This window comes from Ursus arctos, unplaced genomic scaffold (assembly GCF_023065955.2).
Source record: "Ursus arctos isolate Adak ecotype North America unplaced genomic scaffold, UrsArc2.0 scaffold_1, whole genome shotgun sequence".
NCBI lineage: Eukaryota > Metazoa > Chordata > Mammalia > Carnivora > Ursidae > Ursus > Ursus arctos.
The window spans coordinates 102,050,771-102,065,206 of NW_026622763.1; the positions used below are offsets into that span (position 1 = coordinate 102,050,771).

A 14,436-nucleotide genomic window follows, 5' to 3' on the forward strand; every position below is an offset into this window, starting at 1 on the left:
GGGACATTGCTGGGGGAGGGGAGAGGACACCGGAAATAACCCTCCCCCAAGTACAGGGTTGCTGGCTTTGGGGTTCAATCACCAGCAGGTTCACTTCATCAACTCCGGTTTATGTGCGCGCTGCCCCGTGCATATGGAGCCACGACTTAGACCTGGAAGCCACTTTGTTGATGGTGGGGCCCATCTGTGGTTCCTGTAAGCTTCTCACTAGCTTTGTCACCTGGGGTGAGTCTCTCAACTTCTCTGATTGCCTCAAAGGGCGGAGATGAGCTCTTTAACTCCTGGCGGAAGTAAGCAAAAATTTACAATACTACATTTATTGTGGGCGACTATGTCTAGCGCCTGACACTGATGATCCCGTTCGATCCACACGGCAACCCGAAGAGGCAGGTACTATAATACAGCGTGGCCGGTACCCAAGAGGAAACAGCCTCGGGGAGGTTAAAAGAGAGTCCAGGATCGTGCAGCCCGCTCTGGGGGTGGAGTCGGGATTTGTACCAAGCAGTGAGTCCAGAGCCCGCAAGCTCAGCGACACGGCTCTGCCTCTTTCTCCGAGCCGCCGCGGGAGGGGGTCAGGGCGCCCCCTCGGACGCGCGACAGGAACCCGGATAGCGCCAAGAGCCGCGACCCTCACCGCTGCCGAGCCCCGGCGCCTCCGCGCAGCCGCCCAGGGCGGGCGTCCCGGCATACCCGCCCCACACGGGGCCAGCGCGCAGACGTTCCGCTGCGCCCTGCGCAGCCGGAAGTAGCCGGGCCCTAAGCTGGAGGGGCGACCCGGCGGAGCGGAAGTCACTCCGTGAGGCAGTGGCGACGGCGGCGGTGAGAGGATGAACAACAAGTTCGACGCGTGAGTGGCGCGTGGCCGCCCCACGGGGCCCCTTCCCCCAACCGTTCCCCGCGCCCGCCCCCAGCGGGGCTGGCGGCGGAGAAACTCCCCGGCGCCGTCCTCCCTCCCGGGCTTGGGCTGCGGGCCTCCCCGTCCCAGGCGGCCGGCCGGGAAGAAGAGGGGGCTGGGAGGCGTGATGCAGGGGTCCCGGAGACGCCGGGGTCGTACAGACCGCGGGCAAAGCGCGGGGTCCCGGGGCGGAGGTGGCCGTGACGCCCGGAAGGAGAATTTTGGACGCCCCGCCCCGGTGGGTGCGGGCGGCCAGCGGCGTGGAGGGGCGGAGACCGCGGCGGTTTTTGGGTGTTTCCGCAGCCTGGCTGCCCTGCCTCTGAATCCGGCTTTCCACACACACTCTCTAGCCAGGGCAGGTCACCTCGCCTCTCTGAGTCAGTGTTCTCATCTGCAGAGTGGGGATGGTAACAGCCCGGGTCGGAGAGTTGGGAAGATGCAGTGAGGTAATGTGGCTGTTGCGCCCAGAGGCTGCTCAGTTACGGACTGCTCCTCGTCTTCCGCAGACTCCTTCCTACTTCCTTTCTCCTCCCTCTTTTCCCTACCGACTCACTCACTGGGAGCTGCTCGTTTTCTTGTCCAGCGAGCACACTTGTCATAGCCCCCCGTCTCTACTTCGTGTGTACCCTGTCTTGTTCCTAGTTTCAGCATCAGTTGGAAATGCAAAAAGGAAATGCAGAGTATTTTTGCATGTTTCCTTCTAGCGATTGTATCTTGAGGTAGATTATGTTCTTATCTCTTCTAGTAGTCTAGTAAATCTCTCTGATCTCCAGAGACCTAGATTTCCAGGCCCAGACCCACCAGTTTACCAGTTATTTGACAGTAGAAGATTTGCCCGGCCATTGTTATCTAAACCACGTTAGTGGTTAATGCCCTGCTTCTGCAGGGGCGTGTGATAAGGATCAAATCACATAAGTGGCATCACTGTTTATTTAGGTTGTGACTGGCTGCTGATCGGAAATTGGTTTTTTCCAGGACAATGAGTGCTGGTTTGCAAATTGAGGAGTCCTGGATTCCAGCACTCTAGGCAGCTCCTCGGGAATGTTTCCTGGTTGCTGAGAATTCGCTGGGACTTGGAAAAAGTCTGGCTGAACTCTTCCCCAGCCTGCTGCTTTGCTGAGCCCATCTCAGCAAGAACAGCCACAGTCCCCCCACCCCATTTGTACCCATCTTAAATCGCTGCAGCACCAAATCCCAGATCTAAGTCCTCCCTCAGTAGAGCTCTCTACAAATCATGTATCCCTTCCTCCACTGAATTGAACAGATCAAAATTTCATCTTCGGAAGACACTTTATGGGTCATCTAGGCCAGTCCTGCCCAAATCATTTGGGGATCTGCAGTAAGCTAATTTAAGAATGGTAGTAATGGCTTCCCCAGGCATCTTGCTAGATACTTTTTACATATTATTTCTACTCATAACAACCCTACAAAGGGAATCACGTTACCTCCTTCTACAGATAAGAAAATGAGGTCCTCTGAGGTCAAGTAACTTGTCCACAAAAACAGGAAGGCCCATGTGGTGGAATTCAAACCCAGGTTTGTTGTTTAACCTCGGTTCAAGTACCTCTTGACAAAAATTAACCTGGATGGATCATTTTTAATTAGTTGTAATTATTAACTATTCCTTATACTGAGTCAGAATTTTTTAACATTTCTTAACTATGCAGGAAAAAATCAAAGCTTTCATTTATTTGAAATTAACAATTAGAGACCACACTTCTGCCCTTGGTTTTGAAGTTTATTTAAGTAATCTCTACACCCAACATGGGACTCAAACCCACAACCCCGAGACTAAGAGCTCCTCTGACTGAGTGCATCCAGCGCCCCAAAAATCTGCAGTTTTTAGATCGTTGTTATGTGTTGGCTTCTATACTCTTCACCACGTGGTTCCTCAGGACTGGTGCCAGTTTGCCAGCATCCTAAAGTCCAGTGCCTGGAGCTGGGTACTGTAATCTGATGGGCTCAGGTTAAAGAAGAGCTCTAACCCCTCCAACTTTGTGGGTTCGACTTCTGTGAGTGTAACCTAGGACCATAATTGCTACCACTGTCATTGATCCTTTTGACGTGTAAAACCCTAAGATGCTTTCACTGTTCTGCGGTCCCAAACTGATTAGTTTTCAGATCTAGATGCCATTTTTGATTTTGTCAGTATTCTCTCTTTGCTAGCTTTTGGCCCTTAAAGTATTGTCTGAACCACCTGTTTGGCACTCATCCTACTCTGCCTTGGACTGCTTTGATTTTATTTTATTTTTTAAGTTTTTTTTGGGGGGGGGAGTGCACACAAGCAGGGGGGAGAGGCAGAGGGGTGAGAAAGAAGCAGACTCCCCTCTGAGCAGGGAGACCTGCATGGAGCTGTGTCCCAGGACCCTGAGATCATGACCTGAGCCAAAGGCAGACATTTAACCAACTGAGCCACCCAGGCGCCCCTATTGCTTTGATTTTAGAAGCACATTCATTAAACATGTTTGTTGTCTGCCTCTGTCTGATGCTGGACATGTAAAGATGACTTAGACCAAGTTCCTATCCTCAAGGAATTGGTCTAGTTAGTATGAGGACAAACCTGGGCAGAAGTTTGATGAGCTGACTTAGACTAGCCACTCAGTCTGGATAGCCTTAGAGATGCTAATTGCCCTCCTGAGTCTATGGAGCACTGATTTTTAGTCCTGCTTGTATCTTGACTCAAATCCAGCTTCAAGCTGGGAAGAGTAGCCTCTGGAAGATAGGATGCAAGTGATTTGCCTTAAGTATAGGCTTAGAGGGCAGGGTAGTTGGCTAGCTCCACTCTCAAAAAATAACACAAGATGAAGGTCCATTAGGATTTACTTTTACTGGGGCGCCTGGGTGGCTCAGTTGTCTGCCTTCAGCTTAGGTCATGATCCCAGGGTCCTGGGATCGAGCCCCGTGTTGGGCTCCCTGCTCTGCGGGGAGCCTGCTTCTCCCTCTGCCAGTTCCCCTGTTTGTGTTCCCTCTGTCTCTCTGTCAAATAAATAATAAAACCTTTAAAAAAAAAAAAAAAAGGATTGCCTTTTACCATCTCTGAAGGGAGTCAGGAAGTGTGGTCCAAGGATCTCAGTAGCACTGTTTCTTCTCAGGTGTAATTACTTTTGCTCTTCTTTTTCTGTTTCCTAGTTGTGATTAGCAGCAAAGAAAGGAACTTATGCTTTTCTTGGGGCTAGTAAAATGAGAGATGTGGGGTGACTGCCCCTCTTCAAGATTTAAAGGGAAGGGACCCCAGAGGATATAGTGGAGGATGGGAGGTAAGAAGAGAGGGAAATGGTTTGAGTCCTGAAGTGTGCCCTAAAGACAAGAATTAATTTCTTGGGCCTATTCAGTATAAAAAACCATGAGGTATTTTTGATTGGGAGCCAAAAAATTAGCCATGACATTACAGCTGAGACAAGTAGAAACATTTATATGGTGAGATTCAGAAGAGGGGAGCCTGATCCAGCCTCAGGAGAGATTAGGAAATATTTCTAAGAGAAAGTGGCTCTCATCCAGAGTCCTAAAGGACAAGTTAAATAAGGGAAGAGGGGCTTTCCAAGAAGAGACCACACAATGAGCATAACAGAGGGGTAAGATGGGGAAGCTGCAAGTACGTTGATAACACAAGAGTGGAAGGAGTTTGTTGGGACCAAGCAGGAGGTGACACTGGCACAGAGCAGGACCTTTGTACCAAGCTGAGGCCCGAGTATGTGTACCTCATCTCCTCACTCAGGTCCTTGGGGACAGGCACTCTAGCGTCTGATAAACACAGTAAGTGGCTTGCTAAATGTGGCACTTGGAGCCTGTATAGCTCCAAGTATACTTTAGGAAAGTAAACCAAACCAACTCAAGTTTAATAAAGGGGAAGGAGTATCATAAACACAAATAATGTTCTCCCAGAAGTCTAGAGAGGTCAGACTAAGTGAGATGGCAGCATCATAAACAAAACCACTTTTCTCTCCACTTTCTCTGCTCCATTCCCTTTCTCCCTGCTGGCTTTGCTCTTGTTCACTGTCTTTCCCTCATGGCTTTTCTCATATGGGACCCATATGATTGCCCCAGCTCCTGAATCTGTGTGATGTTTCATCTCCTGGAGGAAAAGCCACGGAAGGAATCTACACATAATTTTGAGCAAGACCATGAGGAATCAGTTATTGGCCAGGCTGGAATACCCTTTGTTCAGGTGCCCTTCATAGTCATACCTTGACCAGGGTGGGGATGGGGTCATTTGTGGCATGGTGCACCTGAATATATCCTGCAGCTAGGGCTGTGAAATGAGCAGAAGAGGCACCGCAACACATGGCTAGTGTGTGCATTCTGTTATTTATTGAGAGCTTTTTATGTGCTAGGCCCTGGAAATTCATGGGCAAAAGAAAATGCAAAATGCTTTGCAACATGTTTCTATTGGTATATAAGGTAATATCTTCTGTTATCATTTGAGCATTTCTAGTACCTTTCTTGAGAATGACCTAATTCCATTGGACTAGATAGTCATTAGGGCCAAAGGTGATTTTGGAGAAGATCCATGATAAGCTAATATTCCAGCTCTAAACTAAATGGCATTCTTATTATCTTTGTGAATTCACCTTCTGTGTATCTTTTTATCTGAATCCAGTGAGATTTAGATGTACCTGAAAGCCTTAGGGTAGTTTCACTGCTTCTAGAAGGATAGCACCTACTGTACATTTGACCAGTCTTACCAGGCAGAAAGACATTCATTCCTTCTTTCAGTCATTTCTTTTTCTTTTCATTTAACATTGATTCAACATCTTGTGCAGCGTGTTAGGGCAGTATCTTCTTGTCCTCGGTGCTGGAGATATAAAGATTGATAAGACTTCTGAGAGATCCCTCCATTTAATAGGAAAAACAGACATGGGAGGAATAGCACATTGAGCTGAGGGGCAGTGTTTGCAGGTAGCACAGCTGTGGGACTATAGGTTGCTTTGGGAAATGGGGAAAGAAAGAGGATATCAGTAGGCAGTCATCAGATTCTAGAGGATCTTAAATTTCATTGTACTTTGTCCTGCAGGGTGGGCATCAGAAGGCAAGGGAAGTTGATGGCATGGAAGTTAAATGATCGGATTTGTGTTATTTTTTTTTTAAGATTTATTTATTTATTTTGAGAGAGAGCAAGTGCACGCGCACACGTACGTGTGGGGGTGGGGGCAGAGGGAGAGAGAGTCTTAAGCAGACTCTGCACTAAGCGTGAAGCCCGATGCGCAGCTCATCGGGGGTTTCAACCACAGGACCCTAAGATCATGACCTGAGCCGAAACCAAGAGTCAGATGCTTAACTGATTGCCACCCTGTCGCCCCTCAGATTTGGATTTAGAAAGATGCTGGTGGCTGTGTGGAGGATGGATAGACGGTGGAGATAATTTGTGTCAGGGAGACCATTTAGGAATTTGTTGTGATAACTGAGATGACAGAGAAGTGGACCTGAGCTAAAGCAGTGGCAGTGGGGAAGGATAGGAGAGATGGTTAGAAGTGTTGAGAGAGGTAGGTAAGTTTTTAAACTTCATTTGAAATGCCAAAGCAGTTATACAGTCCAGAAACTCTTATTACTGATTCATTATTTTTGGCGAAAAAACAATCCCTTAAACTGCCTCTTCTTTGCCTGTTAGCAAACTGGCAGACAATGTTTTTTTGGAATTCCTCCTAACTGCCTTTCTACACTCCCTTGTTCTTCCCTCATCTCTTGTACATCTCATTGCCTGTATTTTGAGTGACCTGGGGTTGGTTATATGGTAGTTCATTTGACCCGGTGGCTTTGTGAGGTGACAAGAATCAGCTCAGTCATGGCCTAACACTGTTTTGCCTTCCCATTCAGATTGAAAGATGATGACAGTGGGGACCATGATCAGAATGAAGAAAACAGCACACAGAAAGATGGTGAGAAGGAAAAAACGGAACGAGACAAGAGTCAGGGCAGCAGTAAGAGGAAGGTGAGTTTTGTGCTGTATACACAGAATTGCCTTTGGACTTGAGACGTGGTTATCTTGTGGAATCTGTTATGTTAAAGATACCAGATTAACTAGATGGCACCCTATTTTGGAATATCTGCTTTTTTTTTTCTTTTTTTTTTTAAAGGGTTTATTTAGTTGAGAGAGAGAACGCACGTGCACATGTGATCAAGCAGGGGGAGGAGCAGAGGGAGAGGGGCAAACAGACTCCACACTGAGCATATGGAGCTCAGTGCTGGGCTCGATCTCACAACCCTGAGATCACGCCCTGAGCCAAAATCAAGAGTCAGACACTTAACTGATTGAGCCACCCAGGTGCCCTTGGAATATCTGCTTTTGTTCTCAAAAAAAGATTGTTGAATCACTGGCATTCATGTTGGGAGTTAGAACTTTTCCCTTGCCACAGGATCTTGAGATGTTGCCTTGCTTTCCAGCATTCTCCCAGCATGAGAGATTAACCCTGGAGTTTAACAGGGCTATTTGTTGCTTCATAAACTGCTGCTGCGTATTTAATCCTACACATCCCTTGAAATTGTAGACTCTTTAAGCTGAAAGTGACTTAGAAAGGAGAAAATTTAGAGAATGAGAGATTGATGGATCAATTTCTTTCTTTTTTTTTTTTTTAAGATTTTATTTATTTATTTGTCAGGGAGAGAGAGTGCACACAAGCAGGGGGAATGGCAGGCAGAGGGAGAAGCAGGCTCCCGGCTGAGCAAGGAGCCTGATGGGGAACTTGATCCTAGGACCCTGGGATCATGACCTGAGCTGAAGGCAGACACTTAACCGACTGAACCACCCGGGTGTCCCAGATCAATTTCTTTTTTCAAATATCAAAACAATTTTTTTTCTCTCACAAGGTGGAGAACTATCCAGAAACAAGCATTGTAGGTGCTAAAAGAACACAAAGGTGAATGAGACTCTAGATCAAGGGGCTTACATTTAATAGTAGCAATAATAATGGTAGCTGACACTGAGCACTTACTATGTGCCAGGCACTGGGCTAAGCACTTTACATCTGTTAATTTATATGATCCTCTCAGCAGCCCTACAATATGGTTATTTTTATTTTCTTCATTTTGGAGATAAGCAGCAGAGGCACAAACAGGTTAGTCACCTTGCCCAGGTTACTAGCCAGTAAGTGATAAAGGGTCATAGAGGAGGCAGTACCTGGCCTGGGAGTACTTGGCTGAGATAAGATATAAACATAAATACCTAAAATAGAAAACAGAAATAAGAATACCAATAAAATGTTGTAGGTACTTAGAGTCCGTTACCCACTAAAGAGTTAGTTAACCACTAAGTGGACTCTTGGGCATATTACAGGCATTTGAAGATGTGTCCTTTTTGTGGAGGTGGTAAGGGGTGACACTGTAAATTGTTTTCTCAGTCTCAGATCATGTGAAAAATGCCCCAGATTAACACACGTTTACTTCACAGGCTGTTGTTCCTGGACCAGCAGAACATCCCCTGCAGTACAACTACACCTTCTGGTACTCCCGGAGAACCCCTGGCCGTCCCACCAGTTCACAGAGCTATGAACAGAATATCAAACAGATTGGCACCTTTGCCTCTGTAAGTACTTACTGGTTTAATGTAGTGAGCCTTGGTAGTACATTCATGCCTATACTTACCTCATTGTGTTTATTTACTTTCCTGGTAACCTATTTAGGACTCTGGTTTCCTTATTTGACCTGAGTCCCTAAGGTTAGGTTTGTTCGTCTTAGATTTCTCATTAGACATCCATAGATAACATACATAGGTATCAAGAAGTATGTGAATTGTCAAATTGACCGTAAGGGGACAATATAAAAATACAGGTTTGTTTAAGTAGGTATGCATTGTGTCCTTATTATGTGCAAAGTGTCATGGAGGATAAAAGATTTTATAATACATTGTATCTATTTTTATGAAGCTTGACTGTAAAGTCAAGAGTAAAATTGAAAAGTTTCTCTTATACTAAGAATCTCCTATTAACGGGTCACCTGGCTGGTAGAGCATGGGACTCTTAATCTTGGGGGCATAAAGCTTACTTAAAAAAAGAAAAAGGAACCTCCCATTAGGGTTTTGGATATGTTAGTAACTGTACATAAAGTAGCATCTTTTTCCTACGTTCAGAAAGAAAATGAAATCCTAATAATTGGTTTTGTAGGTACTGTCAGAGTCAGAAATAGCCCTCGCTGTGTCTTATCTCCCTCACAGGTGGCTAGGTTTGTGTACCCTGAAAACTGTCTGCAACTAACACCAGTCTTGTTCAACAAAAATTTTTATGCACTTCCTATGTGCTGTACATTTGATCTCTGGGCAGAATCAAATGCAGGATTTGTTATTTACTTGAAATTGTGGAGGTTTTTTCCCATTTAAAATGTGGACACTGGGGGCGCCTGGGTAGCGCAGTCGTTAAAGCGTCTGCCTTCCGCTCAGGGCGTGATCCCGGCGTTCCGGGATCGAGCCCCACATCGGGCTTCTCCGCTGGGAGCCTGCTTCTTCCTCTCCCACTCCCCCTGCTTGTGTTCCCTCTCTCACTGGCTGTCTCTCTGTCAAATAAATAAATAAAATATTAAAAAAATAAAAATAAAAAAAAATAAAATGTGGACACTGGAAAAGGAAAGTATAACAGACAGTAAGCATTACAATAAATTGGTAAAGAAGGAAGACACAGTAATAGGCACTTGATGTAATTTCCTTTGATCATATAATAACCCTGTTAGATCAGTGATATTATCTGTATTTTACAAGCGAGGAAAGTGAGACTTGGGTTAAATATCTGATCAAAGTGTCAAGTCAGTCATAATCTACTTGAAGTGGAGGAGCCAGGATTAAAACTCTGGTTGGGTAGGCTGTAAAAGCTATATCCCAAAGCCCATACATACTCTTTCATTCACTCTTCCATTACACCAAAGTGCAAGTCAAGTGTCTCTAATATTTTTAATGTTATTTCTAGCAAACTATCCATTTGTTACTAATCAGTGTGTATGTGTATATATATACATATCTGGTAATCAGATTATCTGATTACTCTGCTGAGTTGTTGATATAATTTTAGCCCAAAGCAAGGATTTGTTTTAGTCTTTAGTGCTTCCTTATTTTTTACTTTTTTTTTTTTTTTTTTTTTTTTAAGTAGGCTCCATGCCCAGCATGGGGCTCAAAGTCATGACCTGAGATTAAGAGTTGCATGCTCCACCAACTGAACCAGCCAGGTGGCCTGCCTGTGCTCCCTTATTACTGGTAGATGTAGGCTGTTTTGTAATACTAAAAATAGCTTGTGCACTGGGCGCATATTTGGTTCAAGAAATGTTTGTTGAATGAATTCACTAACAGTTCTAAAATGAATTAAGACCTTGCCCTTAGAGAAGTAAGTCATTCCCAGGGATTTTAATACAGGTAGACAGTGAGAAGTGCTATAGGGAAGGCATAGCTAAAGTGCTCTTGAAGTTCAGAGGAAAGAAGGGATTAATTCCAACTTGGGGAAAGCCTCTTTGGAGTAGATGGGCTTAAAATTAAATTTAAGGAGTCCTGGCTGGCTCATTCAGAAGAACTTGTGACCCTTGATCTCCTGGGTATGAGTTCGAGCCCCACATTAGGTGTAGAGATTACTAAGAAAATGAATAAATAACTTAAAATATGTATATATAAAATTGAACTTAAAAATTTGAACAGGAGATATGAAAAGAACAGAATTGTTGGTAAAGGGAATAATAGAAATACACTTTTGAAAATATCAGTGCATTCCTAACATTCCTGAATCTATCACAAAAATGTTGATGACCTGCCATTTGGGAATGTTAGACATTACAGGGAAGGTAGCTGCCCATTATGTTCAGAACAGCTGGATGAGCACTCAGAGGGTCAGAGAAGACTGAACTAGGGTGGAGAAGGAGAGGAGTTTTCATTCAGGCTTCTGTTTAGTTATTTGGGGGTAATTGTGAATATTTCTAGCATGTTTCTTTTCCTTTTAGGAAAGGTAGATGTGAATTTACTGAGCTTGTGCACAAAGGGTTTTCTTTTCTTTTTTTAAGATTTTATTTTATTAGTGTGCACACAAGTTGGGGGGAGAGGGGTAGAGGGAGAGGCAGAGTCCCTACTGAACAGGGAGCCCAACATGGGGCTCCATATGCGGGACTCAATCCCAGGACCCCAAGATCACAACCCGAGCCAAAGGCAAACACTTAACCGACTGAGCCACCCAGGCGCCTCTCTTTTCTTTTCTTCTGGCATAAATGTTGAGTTGACTAGAGCAACATCATCAGCATCATCTGGCATGTCATTCTTCCAGATTCAGTGGATGTGTGACCACAGTGTTTAAAGTTGGCTGTCAATGTAATTCAAGGCATTAGAAAATGTCTTACAATATTAGGTTCTTCACAGAGAAGTAATCACATTGTGGAACCTTTTATCAAATCCAAAGCAGTATTTCTCAATGCTCCTTAATCCTAATATTTGACCATATTTAAAAGTTCTTGAAGGCAGGGTGACTAAGAAGGCAGTGTCTTAAAATGGGAGAGCAGTGGACTTGGGGATCACGTGGCTTATCTGCTGTGGTGCTAGACTCAGGGCACGGCCACTTCTGAAACTATTTTCTCAACTATAAAATGAGGAAGGTAATTGAGATTATTTCTTTTTTCAAAGATTTTATTTTAGAGAGAGAGAGAGTGTGTGCTAGTGGGGGGAGAGGGAGAGGAGAAGCAGACTCCCTGCTGAGTGCAGAGGCCGATATAGGGTTTGATCCCAGGACCCAAGACCATGATCTGAGCTGAAACCATGAGTCAGACGCTCAACCGACTGAGCCACCCAGGAGCCCGGAGATTATTTCTGAAGTCTTTTGTGCAGCTCACATTTGGAGTCTGAACATTTATTTTTTGGTTTCAGTGAGGAGTTTCAAAAACCAAAATTGCCTAAAGAGAAGGAAGAAAAAAATCTTTTAAAGCCTAATAATACTTCTCAAATTGTTTACTTCATCTCTCTTGTGATTTGGATATAAGGTTGTGACTATGAGATTCTGTAGTCTGGCTATAAAATTGGAAGAGACCAAACTGCTAATAAAGCAATGCTTGATCGGGGAGTTGGGGGTGGCTGGTAAACTTCTCCCTAAACACCCCCACCCCCAATTCCTAATTCGCAATGAGCTACAGGTTCTAGTGGGTGTATTTTGTTTCTTCCCACTGTGTCAGAGTGGAAAAAGGATTGCTCGTTTAATACATACGGCCACTTACTGTCCCCAGTTGCTGTATACGATTAAACATAGCGGTTGTTGAGATGAGACACTGCTTCGGAATCCTATGAATGGCATTCGTTCCTGACTTCTTTATAACAGGAGACAGTTCCCATGTTCCTGTTCTAGAGGAACTGGGGGAACAGCCGCTTCATAAAGTGTAAGGTCTCCTTCTTAGTTGCTGGATAATCCATATCTAGAAGTATGATCTGAATCTCTGTCTACTCAATACCTGTTTTCAGCTACGTTATAATGTCTTCCTGGGTGTTTGTTTAGAGCCACCTCATTGGCGTGTTGGCAAATACCAACTGTCTTCACACTATTCCATGTTTTTTCTTTCTTCCTAAAGTGTGCCTCTTCACTAACCGGTACTTTGTAGGTGTCCCCTGTGAGTTACAAAGGATTAGGGAAACGAGGTCTCTTTATCCTGGCACTACTGAGAGACATGGGAATAGCTTGAGTAGAAGAAGTAAGCATGCATCTGATAGAGAAATATGTCTAGTTTTCTAACAGGATTGTGAAGGAGAGGCAAGGAGAAACATAAATTTTCTAGCTAAGAAGAGGGACTTAAACCCCAAATAAGAGAGGCTGAGTTCTGTTGGTTTTGGCTTGTCCCGGCTTTATCAAGGGCACCGTGGTTGAGAGTAATGCATGTGGTTGATCCTATCACTTGTGCTCAATAACCAAACAGAACTAAAATGTATTCATTGTAGTTAATGCTGTATCTGCCAATAAACGGTCTTTGATTGAGAAGTGATGAAACTTCATGGGGATGTGACGTACAGCATGATGACTATAGTTAATAATACTGTATTTTTTAAAAAGTGATTTGGTTCTAAAAAAAAATACATTCAGGCTGAGGTTATGTGGCACTTAATATACCTGAAGACTAAAACGGTTCCACTGTGTTGGGATACCTGGCTGGCTCAGGCGGTAGAGTGCAACACTCTTTTTTATTTCTTTTTTTTAAGATTTTATTTACTCACTTGACAGAGCACAAGTAGGGGGAGCAGCAGAGGGAGAGGGAGAAGCAGGCCCTCGGCTGAGCAGGGAGCCTGATGCGGCGCTCAATCCCAGGACCCTGGGATCATGACCTGAGCCAAAGGCAGATGCTTAACGGACTGAGCCACCTAGGGGCCCTGAGTGTGAGACTCTTAATCTCAGGGTCAGGAGTTCAGGCCTCACGTTGGGCATAGAGCCTTCTTAAGAAAAATAAATAAATTGAAAGGGTTCCACTGTGTAAAACAGGGTCCTCTTAGAGCATGCAGTGATTATCCTGGGGCTTCCATAACTAGGGCTCCTGGCTGAGGCTGGCATTTTTCACCTAGAGTTTATTCTTGTATCAACAATATTATGTTTTTCTCTACTTCCCATACAACATGCCTTCCTTCGCACATACTTCCCCAAATGAAAATGTATCCTCCAAAAAGTAGGGTCTTAGCGGAGTGTCTTCCATGTTTATGTTCTTCTCTTAAGTGTCATACTCATTCAGAGAAAAAGAAAAGACACGTCTTTTGTGCTCTGGGGCCTTCTCTGTACAGGTGGAGCAGTTCTGGAGGTTTTATAGCCACATGGTACGTCCCGGGGACCTGACAGGCCACAGTGACTTCCATCTCTTCAAAGAAGGAATTAAACCTATGTGGGAGGTAAGCACAGATGACCTCAGACTGCTTTTCTGAGTGTTTGGGGGTTTTTTTTAGCCCTGCTAAGGTTAGAAGTATTTAAAGTCTCTCAAAGTTGCATCCCTGTTTGGTACATCCTTGGAGCCAGGACCTCTGGGAAAAGGCACTGATGTCATTGCTTGTCTGTGTGTTTACAAAGATTTTTTTATCAGTAACATGGTATTACAACAACACTAAAGGACTTTTTTTTAAATTACCCTTACTCCCATCAAAATGGGGTGTGTGTGTGTGCTGTGATATACTATTATAGTGTATGTGTGATTGAAGGTGGGTAAAAAGTAAGCTTACTTACAGGCAGTAGCTGCAGACCGAGAGGTGAGCTCTGTGTTCTCTTTGCTGTAATCCATCTTCTGTTCTGATGCCAGGGCATTTTTTTTAGAAGACAAAGGTGAACACACAACACACACCCAACTATAGGCCCTACAGAACTCTGCGTTGCTCACATGATCTTGCACTCACTCACCCGTAGGCCTTCCCTTCAGTGCAGCTAGCCTTCCTCTTTGCATATCTCCCTAACCCAGAGTCCCAGTTTGTACACAGACATGTTTTTCTCTACGCCTGCAGAGCCCTTTCACTTGCTTTACCTGCCTAACTCTACATTCCTCAAGACCCAGCGTAAATGTTTCTTCTTCTTGAGTGTTTCTGTCTTGTTCTTGTTTAATTTAGTATATCTCTGTTACAGCAACACTTGTCAGACTGTGCTGCT

At 44.6% G+C, this 14,436-nt stretch overlaps 1 protein-coding gene across 4 annotated transcripts in view; it reads left to right on the forward strand.

Moving 5' to 3' along the window:
- The first annotated feature begins 517 nt into the window (after positions 1 to 517).
- Positions 518 to 14,436, forward strand: part of EIF4E2 (eukaryotic translation initiation factor 4E family member 2) — a 29,825-nt gene continuing 15,906 nt past the window's right edge. For 3 of the 4 annotated variants that reach the window (XM_026491695.4, XM_057305622.1, XM_026491694.4), the window contains exons 1-4: positions 536 to 847; positions 6,707 to 6,821; positions 8,277 to 8,411; positions 13,590 to 13,694. In XM_026491695.4, the coding sequence (XP_026347480.1) occupies positions 828 to 847; positions 6,707 to 6,821; positions 8,277 to 8,411; positions 13,590 to 13,694 (375 nt within the window). In that variant the 5' untranslated portion in view covers positions 536 to 827. Of the gene's footprint in view, positions 848 to 6,706; positions 6,822 to 8,276; positions 8,412 to 13,589; positions 13,695 to 14,436 lie in introns of all 4 variants that reach the window. The other variant, XM_026491696.4, reaches the window with a different exon arrangement.